This window comes from Psittacula echo (assembly GCF_963264785.1).
Source record: "Psittacula echo genome assembly, chromosome: 6".
Lineage (NCBI taxonomy): Eukaryota > Metazoa > Chordata > Aves > Psittaciformes > Psittacidae > Psittacula > Psittacula echo.
Genome location: NC_137743.1, coordinates 53,621,784 through 53,646,479, shown reverse-complemented (window position 1 = coordinate 53,646,479; position 24,696 = coordinate 53,621,784). Strand labels below are relative to the sequence as shown.

General features: G+C 36.8%; 1 protein-coding gene across 2 annotated transcripts in view; it reads left to right on the top strand.

Moving 5' to 3' along the window:
- NRG3 (neuregulin 3) overlaps window positions 1-24,462 on the top strand; it is a gene marked incomplete at its 3' end in the record, with an annotated part of 444,882 nt that extends 420,420 nt beyond the window's left edge. For both annotated transcript variants that reach the window (XM_080620575.1, XM_080620574.1), the window contains exons 6-9: window positions 460-586; window positions 8,620-8,747; window positions 18,017-18,187; window positions 23,955-24,462. In XM_080620575.1, the coding sequence (XP_080476701.1) occupies window positions 460-586; window positions 8,620-8,747; window positions 18,017-18,187; window positions 23,955-24,462 (934 nt within the window). The remainder of the gene's footprint in view (window positions 1-459; window positions 587-8,619; window positions 8,748-18,016; window positions 18,188-23,954) is intronic.
- Window positions 24,463-24,696: the final 234 nt, after the last annotated feature.

Below are 24,696 nucleotides of genomic sequence, written 5' to 3'. Positions count from 1 at the left end.
GTGGGTTATAGGTCAGTCTAATTAACTAGCAGAAATCTTTGATTCTTCAACACTTTTTATAGCCAACAGGGGCTAATGCCTGCTGTATTTGCCAAAGTCTTTGTTCTTAATCTGAGCAAAATGCTTTTTTAATATTCAGGCCTACTTGCAGGCTATTGTTAAATATTTAATAGATGATCTTACAAAATTCTGCACTGAAACAATTAGCATGCTATTATAGTAATCTAAGAATAGAAGATATTTTAAACAGAAGAGCTCTTTTTTCCTTTCTTAAGCCTTGCCAGAAAATGACCACTGCGTTGAAAGCATTGAAATATTAGACACTAGTGAAATAGCTCAGCTTGTTTAATCTGATATAGTGAAGTTTTGAACAAAGGGAACCATGGCTATAAAAATACCATGGCTGTAGTAGAAGATCAGACTAGCTCTTTCTTACATGAATTTTATTTCTCTCTGCAGGAAACAAACAAAGCAAATTCATGAACAGCTGAAAGAAACACAGAATAGGAAAACCTACAGCCTAAATGCTTCCAGCATGATGGCAAAATCAGAGTGTATGGCACAAAGCCAAGTCCAGCTGCAAAATGTAAGTAATCCTGCCAGCTACAACACTTAATAGCCTGGCTGAGTTCCTGCTGCTGATGGCAGCACATCGCCATGTTGCTATTAGCATCTGAGCAATGGAAACAAGAATTCTCACCTTTTTCATAAAATATTTTCTATCAGGCCTGATAATGGAAAACACTAAGCAGGATTTTTTCTGAATTTATTTCAGTGGGTCCTGTTACATTTTGTTCATGTGACATCCCTTGCTGAGCCTCCTAGCTCTGCATCCAGCATTGGAAATTAGTGTTAGAGTTTTCGGCAATACTTTAGCTCATATGTATGATCTACAGCTGAAGTGAGGGTCTTTGATCTTTCAAGTCTTCCAATAATTAATGTTCCTGCATGAAAAAATGTAAAGACTTGTCACAGTTAATTCAGAGTACATTCAAAATCTAGATCTAAATTTACACATATAAACTAGTGCTCAAGGGAAGACTGTGCAGATGGTCCCATTTTCCTGGGTCGTGAGTTAAAAGGACTTTGATACCAGAAAGAGGTTAGTTTGTTCAAACTAAATTTGAAATGTATTTAGGAATTTTCTGTATGTAGTTACACTTAAGTTAATACAATTCCACAATCATTAAATTCATAAAGTGTATTTGAAATAAGGAACTTGAAGATGACTAATTTATTTAGCCCTAGATGTAAGTTATTTTCCACTGCATGTCATTTTCTTCTCCGTGGGCATATGCAATTAGTGATGTCTTATTTGAACAAAATCTTTGGAAAAACTGAGAAGGAACTTGGTAGCAATATAATAGGAAATTGTAAGTTTTATTCAAGCCTTTCTAAATGCTTAACTGTTAGGTTTTGGGGTTGGGTTTTGGTTTGTTTGGGTTTTTTTTGGGGGGGAGGTGGTTTGTTTGTTTAAAAAAAGAGTATCTTAGCATTGCTTAAAGGGTTGACTACCATTGTAGTCATGATATGCTCTATGTTTGAGGAAAAATACATTATTTCAAGAAGGTAGATAGCTTCACTAAATTGACATAATCACAATTTAGGGAACCTTGTGCAATTCTTCGTTTTACTTTCAGTTCATTCAGTCATACAGCCCCTTCTAGCCCCAACCCCCCCCCCCCCCAAAAAAAAAAAAAAAAAAGCTTTGAGGAATGTTGTGTTGTAATGATGGCAACAAAAGGTAAAGAGCTTCTGTATCCTTTTGTTCTAACATATAAAGTAGGTCTTGGTTAGCACTAAGAATATGTTCTTTGCCTTTTTCTCACTGTAATTCAGTGCAATATTTTGTCAACCCATCATCACTGTGAACTATTTGATATCTTCTGAGCAGCTGAGAAACACATCAACAAGCTTTGTTTAAGTCTTTTTCTTTTGCTATGACAATAGTCATAATGGCTGAAGTAGCAGTTTGTAGATTCCAGGTACTAGAGATTGAAAGCCATTAGCCATTCTTATTATTTATTATTTTAATCCAAATTTGCTGTTCTGTTTCTAATGCTGTTCGGACTGGCATTTTCAGTCCTGGTAATTAATACACTGTTTTCTTGTTCTTGTGGCTGCTTGCAGGCAGCTGTTTTCTTCTTGCCATTAATGCATTTTCCCTTTGGAAGCAAAGATGCTAAGGAAGACAAACAGAATGACCTTGTGCAGAATGTAGTGTAACTGTGCAAGGTAATAATGGTTTCTATTTTTAGAAAGATTTTAGTGCAGGAATGCATGTAGGCAGTTCATGAAATATTTAGAAAACTTGACAGATTGGAATGGAGAAAAGGGGCAGGGAGAATGGCAAGGCAGCAGAAACGAACTTTGAAATGGCATTTTATAGAAGTGGCTGAGTGGCTTCCCACCAGAGACCAGAAATCTGCCCTAGGCATTATCTGCTGGGCGGGAAAGGGACCAAGTCTTGCCACAGGGAGAAGAACGTTCCCACTGCTCCCTGCTGCAGCTGTGCTGCTGCTTTTCTGCCAGTCCCTGCTGGGGTGCGGTCTCTCTTCAATTCCCATCTGCAGTTCCTACCACATGGATCTGGGGAGAAATCTTAGTTCTCTTTATCTCCAGGAGCCAGTAAATAAACTTGAATGAATTAAGGTGGCTGTTTTCTGGAAACTTGTCTTCCAGGATAGCATTTTGGTTTATGTAATCTTAGTAGCTGTTTCTTGTGCTCTTCTCTCATAGGAAAACTGTCTTGCTTATATGTATGTCACCTTTCTCTCTTTGCTTAAACTATTCTCCCATATCTTTCTGCTGCCTGTTTTGAATGGTGATGCTTTCAGGTTTTTCACCCAGCTTTTTCTTCTAGAAGAAGAATACATTGGTGTAAACGTGAGAATAATTGCATACTATTCTAGTAATGTCTGTTCTGAAGGAGCCATCACATTTTGACCCAGAGGTGCTATATTTAGTAAAGGCTGCATGGATCTTTCCCAATGCTGAGTTGCTTTAGAAAGAGGTTTTAATATTTCCCAAGACACATGATATAGCAGGTAGTGTTTCAAGTGATTTGTGGCTGTGAAGAGCTTGACTTTTTCTTCACATCTTTTCTCCATTTCTTCTCCACATTTTTTTTTCTTTTTACACCCTTGACTGGACTTTAGGAAAATATTTATTTTTCATTGCATATTTTCAAACACAATTTTTAATCTTTTTTCAAATGAGAGTAGCCAAGTGAATGTATCAGTGTTACTAACATGAAACCACACCTTTCATTCTTGAAACAAGTATTAAAATGAATTAAAGTTTGTATTTTATTCTAGCTGAACTCATTATAGTTGCAGCTGCTTGTATTACCGCAGAAGGAAAAGGACTTCAGACCTATGATATCCCACCTCTGTGCCAGTTAAAGCTTTTTTACATGAGTGTCATTATGAGAAACATACACAGGTTAAAAGCTCTGAATGTTTGCTTTCAAAACACTCTCCATTTGCATCAGAATTTTCCTGCTGCATCCTATATTAAGGGTTACCTTGCGGCAATCTTTATTTCTGAAGACAGTGTTTAAGAATAGGATTTGAAGGACTGGACTTTCCCCCAGTTTCATTAAACATCTATATGGCTGGATTGCTCTTTCAGATACGGATATTGAAGTTAAACAAAAGGATATTCAGCAAAAAACCAGAACTGGCCAACTGAAAAATGTAGGCTTTTGAACACAGCTCCTAGTATTTCTCTTGGATCTCTTTTATGTCCACTGATTTTCCCAAATACTGAGGCAGTAATATACTTTTTGCTAGGTTTTCTAGCATCTTGGATTTGGATACTAATGCACTGAGAATGTTGCTATAATTCTTAAGTCAGGAAGAGATACATGTGACAGTTCTTAATGCAGGATCTTTGAGGTACACAAGATTCATATTTATTTCACCTAACTCATGAAACTTAGAACTTCCTAGTAATATGTACTCTGTCCCAAAGAAATTATATTCTCATCAAAAGATATTTAATTAGTATGCTCCATGAGACAGCAGCAAAAGGTTTGATGTCCTCATAGGCAAAAGGAAGTAAATTGACGTTCTCAGCTGCCTCTCTTAGAAAAGCAAGTGCTCTGTGCCCTCTCGTATACTATGCCAGGGCAAGAGGAGGTGTTGTGGCCTTCCTTCTTTTTTTCTGTATTTCACTAGTCTTTGTGAGTTCTAGTCATGCACCTGGTTACTAGCTCCTTATTCCACCTTTACTAGGTTGTTTCTTTAAATACTCATAACTTGACAAACATGTCGTGCACCAAAAAAAAGCAAAAACAAACAAACAAAAAAATCAAACAAAAAATTAGGAAAAAAAAAAAACAAGCCATGAAATAAAACACCAGGCATCTGAAGCTTTGCCATTCCTGTAGTGATCCTGAGAGTTGTCATGGTTGTTTATGCTTTTTTTATCTTGGTGGATTTTAATGCCTTCTCCCATGGTACTAAGTGAATCTATTAATTCCCCATCACTTTCCCTCTGAGGTGGTTAATATGCTTTTCATGCTGTAGTATATGGTTTGACTTTTCACTACACTTTTTTCTAATAGCTTGCAGTCAGTAGCTCTTTCTGTGTCTTGTTGTCTTCTGTTGATAGAAATAAGTTCTTTTTAGCCACTGTGATAGAATTACAATTAATATCTGTTGAGCAAGAGCTACACTTGAATCTTTTAAAAGACCACTGTGTGGTTTTGCCTGAGTTGCAATGTGATTTATCAGCTAAAATCAAGAATATATTTCTTACTTCTATATTGCATGACTACTTAGGAAGAACTGCCAGGATAGACAAACTTGAATTTACTGGCCTCTGGCTATGGCTAATGTTGGCAACAAAACATATAACACATATGGGAACACCTGTAAGCATGTTAAATATGCTACCTGATGGGCTTATGTGCAAGGTCAGCCAATCCAAAAAATCATTGGCTCTTTACCTCTTTGAGACACCGTCTCTGAATGTAATTCAAAGCTGACCCCTTTGCCTCATCAGTCCTTTTTGAAATGGGGTCCCCACATCACCTCTCTTCCAATGCCATGTGTGTCTTGAAATTTTATTATTACTATTTTGGGAAAATCATTGAGGACGAAGGGCTAAGAAAAGCCTGGGGAAGGGATGGGTGTTTTGCTTTGCATAAAACCAGGAAAACAGGTCAGCAGTGTCAAGCTATTCTGTAGCACTTGACTGGCATACGTTATCTATGGAGCCTACATTTTAGAGTAAAGAATACAGAGCATGGCAGGGGAATTACATGCTCACAGTCATACAGTAGGTCAGTGGCAGAGGCTGATTTCTAATCTGGCCCAGGCTGCCTTCGCAGATATACTTAGCTTTAACTAGCAGGAGTGGAATTTTATTGTCAGAGTGTTGAGTAATTGTATGTAACTTGATGATTTTCTCCATGAAACCATGAAAACTTGCAAAATGTTTTATTTTAACGCTATCATTATTCTTTATTGAGCCATATGCAGGAGAGTTTCTCAGTACTTGCTCAAACAAGCACAAATAATTAAACAAGAAGACAATAAAACCATAAAAACCCCCAAATAGCACATATAAGTTTTCAGTGATGCTTTCAACCTACTGGAACTGTCCATTGAAAGCATTTCACAGCTTATTCTCCATCATGGCTGAGTATTGAATAGCTCAGAACAGTCAGAGGCTTCCACAAAGCTCTGCCCAGGTGAGAACTGGGCTGTGGAAGTGCCGTGATGGGCTCTGCTGGGATACAGATGGGGAGTAATCCCAGTATGGTATACCATTCTTCTGGGGGCACCAACTGATACTGCTGTAAACTCCTCACAGAGATCTGAGGATATTTTTCTCTGAAGTTTATCTCAGAGAAGGGATGTGGCACTTACAGTTAAGCTAATGGAGAATAAACCAAGATGTTTTTAAACCTATTAAAATGCATGAATAATGTGATACATCCAAATAAGTTCAGTTGCATTGTTCAAATTCTCTGTGTATTCACACCCCCAATTTAAATTGTGATTCATATTTTCATTTGTCGTGGTTTAAGCCCCGGCTGTAAATTAGAACCACGCAGTCTACTTCCCCCCCCACACACTCCCCAAAGGGATGGGGAGGAGAATCGAAAGAATGTAACTCCCACGGGTTGAGATAAGAACAGTCCAGTAACTAAGGTATAACACAAATCACTACTGCTGCCACCAATAATAATAATGATAAGAGAAATAACAAGGGAAGAGAATACAATACCGCCCGCCGGAAAAGAGAGCCCAACTGAAAAGAGGACGTGCCCTTCCGGGTAGCTCCCAGTTACATCCCTGGGCATGATGTGCTATGGTATGGAATACCTCTTTGGCTAGTTTGGGTCAGGTGTCCTGTCCCTGCTTCCTCCCGGCCCCTCCTCCTCCCTGGCAGAACATGAGACCCACAAAGTCCTTGGTCAGTCTAAACATCAGTGTTATCAGCTTTGTTCCCAGGCCGAAAGTCAAAAACACAGTGCTGCAACAGCTACTAAGAAGGAGAAAAAACTGACTGCTACTGCTGAACCCAGGACATCATTGTAATTAATGTTTTGGCTGTTATGGTAATTGTTAAGTGGTGTATTTGAAAATGGCATAAAAGAAATGTTTAGTTAGGGGAAAAAAATATCCTTTGCAGGCTGTGCCTGGGTGGTGCTGGGTGTTGGACCTTCAGTATAGATTGCTAGTCATCATCAGGGCAACTTCTGGGGGTCCTGGTTTTCCTCAGCTGGGGTGAGGAAGAACCCTGTATAACATTGCTCCTGCCTACACCTATCTTACCTGTAGCAAAAGGCTCAGTTTATCTCTAATTAGCCTTCATGATTCACATCATACTCATGGTTTTATAAGCCATTCAGACTTTCAGTTTGGTATCATGAACAAACATGAAAAAGGACAGAAGAAGCTTTCTGGCACTAACAACCCATTCTTAACATAGCTCAAATTGATTTATTCAGGTCAGAAATCAAAGACAGTTTCATTTCTGCAGCTGGCAGGATAACTATTAAACTTTAAAACCTTCAAAGACATGAATACCTAAAAAATCATACTTCTGTCTGAATTTTCTGTATTTTATCTACAACATTTACAAGTGACAACTAAGGTCATTATAACTTGAAGAAGTAAGAGTGGAATATGTTCCGTATTATTTCAGTTGTGTTTATGTCATGCACGCAGCAGCATTTTGCATATTGTCACTCTCATTAGCTTTGCCTCAGAAGCACATAAGCAGCCCTGTTCATGTGGGTATTTCACACAACAGAAAGAACATTAGAGAAAAAATTGTTATTTTAGCTATAGAAATCAGTCATAAGAAGCCTTAGTAGATGAACTAAAATTGCATGTAACCTGTTTTTCGAGGACAGTTATCTTGTATGACTTTCCTTTTGGATTTGCTGAAGTCTGGGGAAATGTAGCTAAGAATAAGTGAGAATCAGAAAATAATTTGATATTTTTAAGGAGTTACTGATCTTTTTTTAAGCAACAAAGTAATTGTGAGAAAGAGCTGTACTTTGAAAGAAATCTATCTATCTTCTGCATAAATGTTTATGCTGTTTTATCGTAACATGGCATTTTTTTGCCAATGTGATTTTATTTTATTATTAGAGTTTGTATTTTCTTTCTGAAATACTTAATTATGTAATAGCTTCCACAAGACCAGTTTATTGTAAAGATAACATGGATATCTAGGTATCTAGTACTAAAATTGCAAACTAAATACAAAAAGAATGGATTAAAGAAAAATAGACCAATTAGTTTTAGTGCAGGTCATTGTAATGCAACATAAAAAATTAAATACCTGAGTGGAAATGTGGGTAACTGCTCATATCTCTGAGATATTTCCCAGTAATCAAAAGCAAGACTGATTATTCTTCCATGCCAAAATGCAGCTTTTTTTATGCTTTGATTTTCTGAATCCATTCAGGATCAGAGACAGTTTTTGCTGAATTTCCAATTGAATCACAAAGCAAGAAGAAAATCTGTTCTTGTTCATGTCTGGTGTTGGCTTTACAGACCTTTGCGTCTCACTATGTGCCCAAACACTGCTCTACACCTACAACTGTCACAAAAAAAAAAATGTTTACACTGTTCTTACTAGCATAGATACTCAAGGGTCAAAAGTTTTCAGACCTGTTCAGAAAGGATATCTGGCTCTATGGATAGGATTCAAATATTTTTATTACTTATCTGATGATACAAATGCTGTTTCAGTTATGCATGCTGATGAAATCACCAAATGATCGAAGCAGGTGCTGACTGTCCTCTGAGATGTGTTTTGTGATCTCAGTCTCTGCATGGACAGCCACAAAAACAGGCTTTTAGTCAAAGGGGTCAGTGTTCCCTATCATTGTGGGCAGATCAATCAGTAATTTTGCTACTAATGCAGATATCAGCATTTTGATGTGGAGAAAGTAATGGAGATAATGACTACTGGTGCTTTCTGCTATGTGAACAATAGTGAATGAATGTATTACTTGCAATGCCTAATTTTAATTTGAAAGTGCATTAGAGCACTTCTTACCCTGCTCCAATATGAATTCTGACTGAATAGCATCAATAATATACTTTGCCTTTTGTGTATTAATTAATTTTATTCTCTATGCTACAGTATTCAAAAACAGATAGGCATCCTGGGCCTATTCTTCACAAAGTTATGGAGTCTAGTTTTTCAGGCCCTCAGTCTTTCCCAGAGGCCTTGTCTCCTGACAGAGGAATCCAGCCCATCAAGCAACATAGGTAAGCAAATGTCTGTCTGATGGGAGATTTGGCAGGCTGCCAAGGGATGTCCTTGAACTGGTGATATGTGTGTGCTGTGAATAGGGGAGATGCTGAATGGTATGGTACCAACAGAGACTCAGCTGACTCATTAAGCAGATGTCCAAGCGTTTTCTTAGCTGCAGACATAAAAGGCAATAAGAGTGCTCAACAACTTTATCTGTGATTTGTAAAAGTCCTAGAGGAAGCATTTAAATACACCATCCAAGCTGTAGACAGAGACCAGTGAATGAAACAACTGTAGTTTGAGAAACCATTAAAAACAAAACTTTCTTTATCAATGTTCATGAAGTTAATGCCTCATTTGCAGCTGAAAGGTGTGGTTGCAAATTTACAGCTTTTCTCACTGCTACTTTAAACAAATAATACTTGAAATGAATACTGACTTATTTATAAACACATGGTGGCCCTTGAAAACTAATCTTCCAAAAAGTTTGGATGATTGTTTCCAAGAGGAAAGAAAGAGGAACATCACCCATCACTGAATGGCATTTGGATTAGAATTCTGCTAGTAGCCTTTTTGGATGAAAAAGAATGCAGATGCTTCATTATGATACTAGAAACCAAACTCATGTCTGGTATAAGCAGTAATGTTTTGGAATGGCTGTGATAATAACATTTGATCTTTGCACACAGAGAGATAAAAAAGGCTGAGAAAAATCAGTTCAGAATATTTTAGCTGTGTAGTCTGGAGGGGAAGACATTTATTAAAGGATAATTTTTAAAATTACTGAAACAAAAGTCTGAGATTGCATGAAGTTATGAACTAGCTTCTATAGCATTTAGTTCATTTTCATTGCAGTCCCCCAGTCAGCTACATGTTCCTTTTCTTTTGAATGAATTATTTGCTTAACCTACCAAAGTGCAGCATGTAAGCCACGAAGGGACATTTGGATTCTATCTACTTTTACCTTCCTTAAGACTTTAATTTGGCATGAAAAAATAATGCCAAATGTTACGTCAGGTCCATTTCTTAGGGCTTATTCTCTATGACACAAAGATTTTCAAAATATGCATAATAATTTTACTGAACATAGATGAACTGTGGAACTGTTACCTAGAATTCTTTCCATGGAAGTTTTGGGGAAAATTTTATCTCCGTTTTGCCAGAAGGTGAAGTTCAGAAAAAACACGGTAACATTCCCTTAGCTTTAATAACATGGTTGCAGTATCTAAGTTTGGAATGTTTTAGGTGCTTTACCATGACATTACTTCATCTTAAAAATGTGGTAATAAAGACTGAAAATATTTCTTCTGTTTATAAACATTGCATCACTTAAAATAAAAGCTATAATAATAATAAAAGAGGAATGACTCTCCAGACTCCCTGTTTTCCATAGCTAAATTAAAGAGTAAGCCACACAGGTAACTATCGCAGAATCCCAGATCGCTCATTTTAAAAACAGAAATTTAAAAAAATCAAAACAAACTAAAACAAAGCAAACAAATTACAACAAAATAAAAAAAACACACACACAAAAACAGTCACCCAAAAGTCGTCTCTACTTGCAGATGTCAAGCACCAGACTATCTTTAAGAGTCTTTGCCTCAGATCTGTTTTAAGTTGTGGAATGACTAGCTTAATTTATAAAGAATTATTTTGCAGTTTTATAGCTTAGGATTTATTATACAAGGCCCTTGCTTTGTAATACATGCAACAGACTTTAGTATCAAACACTTTACAAGGCTATCTTTAATTTGTGCACCATGTGATGGCTTCCTAATTCAGTTTCTAAGTAGTATTCAGTGTGGCCAAACGGTTAAATGTGGCCAAATAAGGAAACTTATATTTTGAGTGGGATACATTTTGTCCTAAACGTCCCTTCATTTCATTCCAAATCTGATGTGAGCCTAAAAATTGCAGCAGCTCTGCAGGTTCTCATTTTTAAGCTGTGAAACTGTATTACTGGTTTATTTCTGATTTCTATGGAAATATTTTCTTTCATTTTCGGGATCTGTTTTCTCTGCTAATGTTTTCAAGGGCACTAATGATGGATGATCATTTCTTACAATCAGCAGCTGTATGTTTCCAGTTCTTAAAACCAATACAATTTTGGCCTGGCAGTAAGGCTATCTAGGTGGGGAATCATTTGGGATTGCTGAAATTTGACTGACAAAGATCACCTAGTTATTTCACTCAGATTACTAGATAATAGCAGTTTTCTGTCTCTACCAACCTCAGCTGCATGCAAAGAATTACTGCAAAGGTAGAATTGAAAACTTAAATCTCCACTGAATGTTACTCCTAAAATATTTCACTTGTATTATGTACTGTTATTACTGTAGAATTTTACATCATCTGCTTGCATAAGTAGAGCAATTCTTAGTACTGTCAACTGTAAAGTATCAAATTTATTTAACCAGTAAACTTCTTGTAAAGTACACAGTGTCTCAAAAATTCATCTCAGATTATCTGTTGATTTTAGTAAGAACAAAACCCATACTGTCATAATTTCTTGCAGATAGAAACAAATTAGAGTTTTGATAATTATGGGACTGAGTTGTGATCCCATTGAATAGCAGTTTTCTTGGCAATTACTCATCCTGATTTTCATTCATTGATTTAGTCATAATTGATTTTGTAGGGATTAATTTCAGTGAATACCATGATGAAAGCCAAATGCAGAGGCTTTCAGCCTAGAGCAGTTGTATTGTCTTATAGAAATGACAAAATAGGGTAAACTTACTCTAAAATTTAAAATTACTTATGTTTGAATTTTTAACGTACTGTTAATACCATGAAAACCATTGTAAAATGATTTATTATTATTATCATTATTATTATTATTATATAGTAAGTATTTTAGTTTTTAGGTTCCCAATGTAATTGATTCAGTTTAAATTAAAAGAGTAAATTTAAGTTATTTGGTAAATAAGGCCATTAAATTTCAAAGACGAAGTACTGATAAACTAAAGCAACTAAGAGTGTAAAGGCAGAGGAAGCCTGAAAGGGAGAAAGCGTAAGGAATCTGTATTTTCCCAAGGAAAGATCATATAGAAATTTAATAAAAAGAATGCCTAAAAGGAGTGGGCTGTAGGGAAAGAAATATCTGTATCACAGAGGGAAAGAAGTCGTGCTTGAAGTGAACATTTCCAGAAATCGTTGAGAGTTAAGAATTACCGGCAATACTGAAAGCAATCAATTGTTCTTGCTGTATAAGGGAGTACTATACAGGAAGCAGCAATGCTGATGGTGGAACAGAGGTAATATATGAAGCAGTTAGGGCAATCCTGAATGAATATATTTAATTTTTCAGCTAGGGTGATTATTTGAGGATGAAGATGGGAAGGATTTAAGGTTTCAATTATTTGAGGATTTCATTATTTGAGGGTGGGAATGGGAATAGAATCAAGTGTATGAAAATAGACATTACTATAGTCAAAGTGGAAGTAAAATGCAGAAATCAAAGCTCTCAAGTCAAGATGATCTAGTAGATCTTGATCAAAGAAGTCTGGAAGCAGAACTGGCTCATGAAATTTCAAGTCTGGTAGCAAAATCTGTCAAAAAAGGAGCTGTGCCATGTGAAAATGGAATAGAAAATGTCAAATATTTAGGAAAGGAAAAATGCATTGAAAGAACTGAAGACCTATTACATTGAACTAGACTAGTCAAGGATTTTGGACAAATCCTTGGCTGGGGGGGGGGGAAGCAGATTCTTTGGGTAGATATAAAAAAGGCTAAAAATTGTCATGAAGTTTATCAGCAGCAGTTTTTGCAACACTACACTGAGAACTTTTTTTGTATTTGGTGTTGGTGATATCTCTACACAGCCTCTGTTTGTTGTCGCACATCTAATGCTTTTAGAGAGGGAGAAAGTAGGGAGAGACAGAAGAGCTGTAGTGCCAGATACACAGAGGTAGTTAAAAGGAGAGAGTAAGGAATTACACTGAGGCGGTAAGTGCTTCAGGCCAGAATGCCTGAAGACAGTGCTCCAGAGGAGCACTAATAGAACTCCAAAAGAATTAGTCAACTTTGGGGACAAATTTTGTTTAATGCTTTTGTGCACAACTTTGGTGCAAAAAATAGTTTAAAAGATAGAGTCAGTACAGATAAGGATCTAGATATAAAAAATAAATTGAGTAACTGAGAAACTTTGAAGAATGGCATAACAAAGGTGGATTCAAGCTCAGCAGTACTAAATATAAGGTCAGGAGTTTTGAAACTGATAATAAAATCTAAGCAATGAATGAGGAAGAAAAAGTTTCAGTATATACTAGTTCATCAAAAGAATAATCAAAGTGATGCAGCTGAGCAAAAGATAAATGGGATGAGAGGAATTATTAATCATGACATTTTCATCAGAAAGTCAGAAACATTAAAACCACTTCATAAGACACTGTTGTCACTTCATTTGAAAATAACATGAGAATACAGAACTATTATTTCACCTGGTTAAAATGACCTCCTGATTACTATGAACTTAAATTGCAATATGAGGAATGAATAATCTGTGTTCCATAAGAAAAAGTTAGAGAACCTGTCTCAGTATTCAGAAGACTGAAAAAAGTATATAACTGCTGCTTATAAATACATCAGAGGAAGCATAATGAGAAGTAAAAGACCTATTTAATATGAAAACCTATTTAAAATGGTGGCACATATGTCAAATAGATGTATACTCATCATAAATAATTTTAAACTGAATGGAAGCCTCAAAGTTTTCAATATAGAACAACTTTCTGGAGTAGTAGCCTGGATATTATTGTAGTTTTGGGATCGAGGTTGAAAACAATACATTACAGGGAGTATATGATGAAGTTACGGCGGATGATTAAACTCAGTGCCACCAAGGTACCTTTGAATGCTCTCTTCCCTTTTACTATAGTATGTATCTATCTGGTGGAACTGGGATGGTGACCAGATGATACAGGTAGTGTTGAAAGATTTATGTAGAGTTGCAAAGTCCCCAGTCAGCTCTGGCACATGCCATTCCTGAATACCAGAACATATAAAGGAGCAAGAGTGCTCCCATTTCAGAAATCAGGAGGATATATGTAGTGTAGGCTGGCTGCTGGAAAGCTTCTATTTATGTGAAGGGAGAAAAGTCTTGCAAACTGCAGGCTACAGTCCAACCCCATCACATGGGCGGAGAACCTGACCAGCTGTAATGGTTCATAAACACAAGCTTGGAAGCACAGGTCATTGTGCCACTGTAGAGGAGACATTTTCCTAGACAGTAATCATGTTTTGAGAGAGTGCATGATTACTTTACAATGACATGGAAAGTAGTGGTGTTTTGGATACAGGATGCTATGGATAAAAAAGGGGTAAAACTATGAAGTTCAATTTTCATATGCCACAACTTTTTTTGTCATAATAATCTCCTTGCAATCTTAGTATTCTTTTAATCACATACAGTTTTGCTGAAGTCCCAAACGTTATGTTAACTTTCTCCCTTTGCAGATCCATCTATAACAGGCTTCAACAGAGATGCGCTCACTGTGTGTCATCTTGTTCCTGTAAGAAGTCTGACAAAAGGACTTTCTGATAGAGTTTTATTATTGTTGCATGGTATTTATTGAGTGATGCTTATGTTCTCAGGTATAACAGAGCCTACTGAAAATTGCTTGAAAGTCTGAATAGTTGATCTGTACAAATGTTGGCAGTAGATTATCTAACTTAGCCTAAAAATGTGGGGCTCCCAAGGAACATCAGAAGACACTGTCTATCTGGCAGCCAGCTCTGTCATTGGGTTATGTATTTACTGTTTCTGTCCTGCAAAGACAAAATCCATGTCTTCAGCACTATTTGCATCTCGTGATCAGTAGGTGATAGAGTATGTAACATAATATGCCTCTGTGTAGTTTTTGCAGGTACAGATTCAGAGTATTTACAATCAGTTTTATAACTTCCCTTCCTTCTTCAACTTTGCATCTTTCTTTTAATGAATTACAGTAATGAAAAAAGGGGAAAGAATAAGTAAAATAGATATGCCGACAAGCATGGTTATAAGAACTATTTCTGTAGCTCTGTTGTGCTTATTAAACAAGGAAAGGATTCAGATCTCATCCAAAGTTTTAACATTTTGTCATCCTCTTGTTAATGCTTTTCAAGTTCTGTTGACAAAATTATTTCTGAATGTCTTCATAATGTGATGTATAATCAATTAGGTTTAATAATTGGCTAAAAGGTAGTATGGGAGGATTCTCAGAGTTACTGTAAAATGACTGCAAGTCTTCTCTTCATGAATGTTGTTAACTGCACTTGAGAGTTGTTTATATGCCTTGTGAAGAGAATACTGAACCTGCTGAAACAGAATTTGTTTTTACTTGGTTGCTCAACCTAAAGAAAATTTTCACCCAAAACAATTTGCAACAGTGAATCCCAAGTTATTAATTCACTTTAGAGATGGTTGAACTACTTCTTTCAAACCATTAATTCATCAGAACTATATTTCTCACTGGTATATGCATTACTTGTGAACAAGTTCAAGCGTATTCTGATTTTTGTTATTCTGGAGTAATTGATTAAGAGATTTTAAAGACATATCTGCTACAGCTTTGCTTATTGCTCCATTTTACTGAACAGCTCAGTTATGTGGGCTGGGTATTTTTGCCTAGTTAGACTGGAGTACAGGGAGGAAGAAACCATAATGGTGGCTGAAGGAGGATAAATTCCCTGAAGAAGTCTGAAAGGCATTGTTTGCCTCAGAGAGGGGAACACTTTATATGAGCAGTAGAGCAGAAGTCTGAGAGGGACTCTGTTAACAGTCTTGGAGGAGGAGTATGCTGACATTCATAGAAGTTTTGTGAAAAAGGAACTTTATTATGCTGGAGTTACTTTTTCATAGAACATTTTTTTTTTTTTTTTAAAGTTACTATCTTGTCTTTGGTGCTTCAAGAAATGAGTGTGAACTTGCAGCTGCACTCTGTAGATATTTCCTGGTCCTTAATGAATTTGTCTTGCCCATGACCACACATTATTTTTGTTCATTTTTTTCACTCCATTTTTTCTGTCAGAAATATTGAAAGCATAAGAGCTTCACATTAGCAACAAATTGGTTGCTTAAGCTCTATTGGGGGTGCAGCTGCTGTGATTGCAAGGAGATATTGGCATGTGCCAGATCCCTTCAGTCTAGCCAGCCCTTTAGCAGCCTGTAGAGTCTAGTGTTCTGTGTAGCAAGGAGTTTCAGTACAAGCTGAAGGAAGTGCAGATAAGTCACTTATATGCATCTTTGCTGCAGTTTATAACAGTTATCTCACATCTACCTTTATGTATTGAAATTATGTCTATAACAAATGCAGAGCTTTTGCGAATTTGCACGTGCATGTTTTTAGACGGAAGACCATGTGCTCTCATCCAGCAAGGAAGATGCGCAAGGGCATAAAACCAACCACAATTAAACAGTGCCTTTCTAGTTTCAAATATTTGTAATCAGTCTAAAGTCTCTTAAGTTAATCAGTTTGCTGACTTTTGTAGTTCATTGATGAATATACTGCAATGAATAAAAAAACCCTGAAATTTATTATCCAACAAAAATTGCTCATTCAGCTGCATCTTGTAATAATCTCAAGCTCTCCTGAGCAGAAATTGTCAATTCTTTTGTGATGTGGTGGTGTTATTTCACAGAATGTGAACTGTAACTCACAACTTGAACTTAGCCTTTAGAATTGAAAGGCCAGGGCTTCTGTTTTTTAAAGAAGTCTTTTCACAGCCTCCTTAATAGCTAAAAAAAAATCTATTTAAGGTAGCATCAAAAATTCTTGGGGGAGTATTATTGCCATGGTTTGTTGATCTTTTCAATCAAAAAGCACCAGGAAAATAAAAGTGTGGGAGAGAACAGAGTGGAGATTGCAATGGAACACTGGTAGCCTGAGTAGTAGGATAGGAATTTGTTTCTTATGCTTTGACTTTGGGGAGAAAATATTGGTTTTAATGGAAATGTACAGTCCAAGAGAATTTGTCTAAGATACTTGGTCCAAGCAGGAATTGCTTTGGAAGTAGATGTGGCCCTAACTGTAAATAAAGTTTCCATTAGGTATGAAATGCAGATTGCTTTTAAGTAGAGTTATAATAAGAAAAGAGAAGCAAATTTATCAAAAGTCTTTTGCATAGCTGAATTTTATCAGAAGTTGAAATTATTCACATAACCAAAAATAATGACTCTTAAATTGATCTACAAAACCTATATTAAAATATCATTAAAGATGTAACAGAACATAAGGTGATGCATATGCATTTCTGAGATCCAGAAGATGTCAAAGAGAAATAGGAGTAACTGGAAAATGCATAGCTAGTCACGCCATGCAGGACTGTGACCTGTTAGCAGTAGGAATAGGTTATGTCTTGCCTTAATTCTGTGTTCCCTTATTTTTGCATCCACAACAGCTGAATTTGTAGTTAATTTACCAAAAGTATGGATTCTAGATAACTTCTAATACCTGCATGTAGTGGAAAAAAATCCGTTCTCCTTCCAAAACACTACAAAAATGTTTACAAAGGCAATTTTCTAAAATAAGAAAACTATTACTTGTTTCTATCATATTCAAGTTTGTATTATATCTCAGAAACAACACAGTATTTGTCAGTGTATCCAAAGAAGAAAACAATCTGTATATAAAACACAAAAAAAAACCAATATAGAAATCTTGTTCAACGTGGAGAAAACTTGTCAGAGATGTTTTTTTCAAGCTGCATTTAGAATCATAGAATCATAGAATAGTTAGGGTTGGAAAGGACCTTAAGATCATCTAGTTCCAACCCCCTTGCCATGGGCAGGGACACCCCACACTAAACATTTCATATTCACTTAGATTCTTCACCTACATTTTTTTCACAATTTAATGATGTGTTGTATCAGGAAGCAAGCACCTTGTAGGCTGATAGATGATATAATGGGTTCTCAATTTAAAATCTGATTTTGAGCTCAGCTATAGGTATGATGGAGCTGTACTGTTTGTTTATACTGTCCAAGTCAATTCTATATCGCAGGATTATCGTATGCATCATGAAGAAAAAGAAGCATCCTTCATCAAATATGAGAAAAAGTTTCATATACCAGGCATTATTTTCATTCGTACAAGAGAGGTGATGTATTAAACATGGCATAAATAGCTAACTATGGATTATAGTATTACATTTCCATAGAGAATTTCTACTGACGTCATAGACTGCCACAGCAAAGTTATAGAAGCAGTAATCCATGCATTATTAATCCTGAATCTTTACTTTGCAAAAGTTTACGCTTTTGCTGTGATAATTTCTACTGTACTCTTGGTGTTGTTCCTAGAAGTCTCTCTTCATGCTGCAGCCCAGGACAAAAAAGTGGGATGCTGCATAGAAATGCCTTTCGGAGGACTCCTCCCTTACCTCGGGGTAGGTTCAATGGAATTACAGGACCAGCATATCAACAGCTAGAAGAGTCAAGGATCACAGACCAGGACACAATACCTTGTCACGGGTAAGTAATTATGTAACTGAAGTGAGACAGTTTGTGAGTGCCTGCTGTTATGTGGCTAATATGCTTTGCCATTACAGTCCTTCCAACTTTTGTAGTGTACTGTGGATCCAGGGTTTATAGCATTGAAAGCAGAGGAATGTTTTCAGCATACTGGCCCTTTGAAGGTAATACATTCTCATTTGGCTGGCTGCTCTTTTTAAGCCTTTCAAAGGCTGTAGTAGGGAGTGATTAGAACAAAGTGACTGGCAATGTTACTCTTTATAATGGAGGTTTTTTCTAGTGGTGATGTGATGTTCTAGTAACTTTTGCATAGCATTTTTTTCTTCCATCAGCACTAGGCAAATAAGAAAATAATTCAGATTTTTTTTTTTAATAAATCAAGGTACATTGCGAAGTGTGTTTGCTGTAGAGACTGAATAGCAATAGCTTCAAACAAGTTTGTCTTTGAAAGCGCACAAAGAATCCAATATCTTTCCTTTTTCGGTTCAGCTTATTAGAATATTGAATGTGAGCTCCAGCTGTACATAAGGTCTGAATTTCAGAAGTGCTCCTGAGCACCTACAGCTAGCTGCCTTTGAAGTCTTTTGCAATTGCAATTTCTGAAGACTTTTCAGGATCACTGCAAACATGTTATATGTAAAACTAGGAGTGATATCTGGAATGGAATAATGCAGTTTCATTTGAACACATGTGAGTCACAGCTGAGTGCAGCAAAGTGAACAGTTACACAGCGAGAAGGCAGCTGTATGTTTTCCATATCAGAACTGGCTTTATGGAGTGCTGAGCTAAGTCACCTACATGTTTAATTTTCCCCAGGGAAGGAAGGTCACTATTCACTCTGAGCTCCTGGGAGATGACAGTCACAAGTGCTGGCCAAGTATAAGTGCTGTTACATGCGAGTCTTGTGGGCACATGTGCAGGCATGCATGCATTCCACCTGTGCCTCCCTCACCCTGCTTTCCAACCTGCAGTGAGACTGCCCAGTCTGGGGAACAGTGTGAAAGAGGTACTTGGTTCACTAAATGTTTTGTAGCTGATCTACCGAACAAAGTTGGCATCAGTAATTAGGAAAGACAGACCAACAACAGAGCTTACCTGTGGAGGAAGAAAGCAAAGCCGCAAAAGGTTTGTGTGTCTGGTGACCTCTTTAAAAAGTACAAATTTGTCTCATACTTTTTTCCTTTTATTATTTGCTTCTTATAAGGAAAATTTGTTTAGTAATCCTTGCAGTAAATATATATGATAATGTGTGTATAATTCATTGCAAAAATTGTGACTCCAAATGCAACCCTTCCTGAAAGGGGGAGACTAAGAGCCTTCCCCCTTCAATAGCAGCGTCTTGTAGCATAGGCTCTGGAGAGTGATGCGGCCCCTCCCTAGGTTAAGAAGTGAGGTAGCAAATGGCAAAGCTGTCTTGTGGGTGGTTGTATTTTCTCTTCTCTAGGAAATCAGTGTGTGATATTACAAGCATCATCTTGTAGTGGCCTATATTTTAAATTTGCAGGTCTGCAAGAGGTTGATATTTGGACCAGACTGTTACCCCTTCTGCCCTCAATCTACTCAAACACTCCATTCATATTTTGTGTTCTAGGGATGTCTGTAGAATTAGATCTTCCTAATATTGACTCTGACAACTGGACCTCTCTCTGACAGAGTCCTGTGAGTGCATCAGCAGGTGGTGTTGTGACACAGAGTCACAGGAGTCTGTGCATATCACAAATATGATACCAAAAGTCTTCAATTGATATCCATGGAAATTATTTTTTTAAATATCAGTGTTAGGCATGAAAATAAAAACAATTATTTGACCTTACTGCATTACAGTGTTTTACTGATGATGGTTTTTATGAAAATTAAGTCTTTGAATAATGTAACAAAACTTTTTGCAAGTTATTTTGTGTTGCAGCAATGAAGTAATCTCTTCAGCTAGAATATAAGTACGCATCTTATGTCTGAACAAATATAAAAAATGATTCACTAATTCTACTTCATGTGGAATTCTTCCAACTTAGGAAGAGGTTCCCCCAAATCAGATGGCTTTTCATCTTCTAAATATCTGCTAGTTTTATAATGTTTGTATTCTCACTAGATTTCCAGCCCAAATGAAAAGTTCTCTTGTCCCCTGCAGAACTTACACTACTTCCTTTCTTCTCCCTTTTCACCTCCATCTTTCCCTATAGGGATGAACAAATCAAATTGGTTTATCTCCCTAATGTTTGACCCTTCTGAAGTTCGTCCAGCAGCAGTTTAATCAGATTTTGTATGTTTACATTTGATAGAAAAGAGGCTAATTTATCCGAGTAGTTTTTGTCTGGACTGTAAAAGGGCTTCTCTTCCCATCCCACATTGAGAAGAAAGCTTTTGCTGCCTTCCACAAGCACCAGACCTCATGATTTGCAGCAGGATTTGATATTTGCAGAGTTTGAGTCAAAGACAGCTAATATCAGTTATTTAATCAGAATGCTACTTGAAGGAGTAGAAAAATCTGCCTGAAATGAGAGGCATAAAGAAAACAAGCCATGTCCATGCCAGTCACATCTCAGAGACTGATTTGAGTCCCTGAGGGTGTCACAAGTTTACATGCAGTGGTTTGATTGCATGCTGTCAGTGAGAGCTGTTCATGGTACACTATATGAAGTGTTGGAAGTAATGCCTTATAGCCTGTGAATGTGTACATATATGAATGTTCTTATGTATACAAGAGCCAATGTGTATAGGTAGAAAATGGGGTGTATATATTTAGGTATATGTGCTTACAAGGCTGAACCAAAGTCCGATAATGCCACTAGAATGACTTCTGTTCATTTTAATGGGCCTTGTTTTCAGGGTCTTGTACTGGACATCTATAGCAATACGTCTTATAGCAAAGCTACTGGTACTGTGCTAAACAAAAAAACATTTTATTTTTTAATTTACAATCTCTTCTGTCTCTCTTTATATCTGTTTTAATGGGGCAGTAAAATTATTTCCCTTTTTTCAGTGTCATTCTTTAATTTAGACTCTTAAACACTGTATAACGTAATTATTGTTGCATATTTATAAATGTTTGAGTTTCTCTTTTTTGCTTGGTTTTAAGGAAAGGATGGAGAGAAAGCTGCACTTTGAAATACATGCACATGAATGAATTTATTCAGACAAAACAATTTTTCACATAAAACCCCAGATATTATTCTTAGGAGGAACTATTGTTCTCGTAAAGTTAATTATAGGAAAACATAATTAAAATTCTGCAATTATAGGTCTAAGTCTCAGTCTATTGAAAACAGTAGCAGTCTTGTGTCACAAGTAGAAGTAAGGATCAGTTTATAATTGACCAAAAGCAGACTCTTACATGGCTTAGATGTAATATCCCTACTAGTTTAATACCTTGCCTGTTGCACGCAGTGTATGTGCTTTAATTCAACCTCAGTCCTTCTTTGAAAGCCTTGTAAGCACCGGGCAGAAACATGTAATTGTGGCATACAACTGGTGAGTCTATCTGTACTTCAAGAAATATCATGGAAATATGCCAGGCATTGCATTACATATTATCGTTGCTGTCAATTAGTGTTCAAAATACCAAGAACAATTGAATCTCTATTATGGAATTGGCAAATGTTACTATTTTCTCACCAAACACATTTTAATTCAGTCGTTTCTTGGTTTTGCTTATATATCATCCATATAATACATCCATTGCATGTGGAATTCATGAAAAACATTCCCTTCCTTTGTTTTCAGGGTGCAGCCCAGAATATATTTAGGGCCCGAATTACCAAAAAAGGGAATAATGCAACTGATGCGATCTCTCCAGCTATAGTCGTTTGAATTATATAATAAGCAAAGGAAACAAGAATGGGCACAACCCAAAGGTCTGCATTGTTTTGTTTTCATTTATTTTTTTTAAATTATCCTCCCTTGGGAATAATATCCACGATCAGTATTTCATTCATACTGATTATTGAAAACTGTTCTAAAAAGACCCTCCATAAATGGCTACATGTGTGTCTAAACAGAGTTCAAATGCCATTAACCAAAGATGAGTCTTAGCAGCTTTGGATGTAGAACATAAACACAGATATATAGCATGTACAAGAAGTTCTGGCATGCATCTGAAAAAGCCACTTGCTATATTATTCCCCTGGGTTTCACTTCCCAAAGCAGTATGTCTTTCCATCAGATAGCAGCAAAGAGCACAACACCTCCTCCTTATTGCAACAATTCCTAGCTGCATTTTCTGGTCTTCTGGGGACACCTGGAGAGTTTTCATATAGGGGCTGTACAGAACTGCATGCATGTACGTGTATAGGTTAATGTGTCAAACAGTTGTACAAACACAGTGCCACCATAGATGAGTTAATAACAAGTCAGTGGTGCTCTGCTGGAAATGAGCCTAAAGATATCTCCTCCTCTCTCCTGTCTGACAGCCTGCCAGGAGGATAAGGCCAAAGGAAGCCTTTCCAGTTAATTAGTGTTGTGAGCTAATATTGGACTATAGCTGTTACATGCAATTCACTTTCTCTTCCTTAGTTCTTTTTCTGCTAATGCCAAAAAGCAGCAAGGCATGGATGAATAGGAGGATATCCCTAGTGAAGTCCAGCAGGCTTAAGCAGCTTTCAGAAAAATGCCCTTCAAGTCATAGCTCAAAGCACCTGCTTCCACACCAGATCTAAATGTTGCTTTCCTCATCCATGGACAAAACATACTAGACTTCACCATTAGCTTGCCTTATTAAACAGTGATATGATCACAAAGCTCATTATAAATAAAATGCGTTCCAGTACTGAGATGATGTCTGTGGTCCCTGGCAATCATGACTAACTCTTAGAGCACCATATTTCTTGTAATGCTCAGATGGGAATTTTTTTTAATTTATTTTTTTTTTTTTGTCATTGTTTCCTTTGGTTTGTATTTAGTATACTTTCCATTTCTGGTTTTTAAGTCTATCACGTAAAACTTTCTGATCAGGGTAATGAATTTGATTTTAAAACAAATCAGAAATGCTGATAAAAATTCACCTAAGTTGCTCATAATAAATAAAAAAATCATGCTATGATATTTATTAATGGAGGATAAAGGTTTTTTGTGGGTTTTTTTTGAAGCACAGGATTACAATATCAGGCAAACACAGACATTTGCTCAAGCCAAATGTATTAGCTCTATTTCCAGATGAGATCCAAGAAGAATCAGGCCAACATTAGGAGTATGGGCTATTGAAAAAAAGACATGTTTTCAGAGGTACGCTGCACTTAGATGCTCTGCTTGTTTGAAGGGGAGCACATACAATCATTTCTATATACATAAAGACTACACAGCCATGTTTTTTTTAAAGCTCTTTTTTTCCTGCACCTTTTCAAAGTGTTCTCCTAAAGTAAGAATTTGACATTGAGAGTTCTGAACTCATCAATGAAAGCAAAGAAAGCATCAATCCATTTCCCCAGTTAGGAGCATAGGAATGGAATTTCAAATATAATGTCAAAGAAAAATAATAATACAGTACAACTCCTGAAATCTTTTAAAAAGGAATCATCTTTTTTTCTCATATACTGGTGGGAAAAATGGGACTGGGAGAAAAGCAGTGGTTTGCCACCAGCAGATCTGAGACTCAAAGCCTGGTCTCCAGAGTCTGTAGTTTTCCCCAGGGCCATACTATTACCAAGTGTTCCTAGTGTGAGGAAAAAATGACATGTATCTTTTCAGCACAGTTCACTGAATCTTAGAGTTTTCCTGCTGCTTGTTGCACCTGACCACTTGATATACAACAAACCCTTCTTTTTACTCTTTCCAGGTATTCATCCAGTGATTTAAAAACTCCTCAGAATACTTCAATAAATATGCAACTGCCTTCAAGAGAGACAACCCCTTATTTTAATAACATGGATCAGAAGGACTTGGTCGGCTATTCATCTTCAAGGGCCAACTCTGTTCCCATCATCCCGTCTGTGGGCTTGGATGAAGCCTGCATGCAAATACAAAATGTTTCTGAAGTAACAGGCATCAAATGGTGCAAAAACTCCTATTCAGCTGAACTTGTCAATGTGAGTTCCCCAGTCAGTAATTGTCTTATAGCAGAACAACATGAAGTGAAAATATTGCTAGAAACTGTGCAGGAGCAGATTCGGATTCTGACGGACGCGAGGCGGTCGGAGGACTATGAACTGGCGAGAGTAGAAACAGAGAACAGCACGAGTGAAAACACGGCCTTTCTGCCCATGAGCCCCATGGCCAAGTCAGAGCAAGAGGCACAGTTTGTCTTAAAAAGTGAAATGCAAAGAGACTCGGTATTGACCAAGTGACTTTGTGTGGGGATTTTGGGAGGGGAAACGAGATCTGTGCATTTGATGCTTTGTTAAACAGGAAGGGAGGAAATTAAGTACAAATTATTTATATGCATTAATTTAAGAGCATCTACTTAGAAGAAACCAAATAGTCAATCGCCCTCATATCATAGTGTTTTTTAACAAAATATTTTTTTAAGGGAAAAGTTCCAGGAGGGATGGTGTGTGCATCAGGTGCTTTCTAGGCAGGAT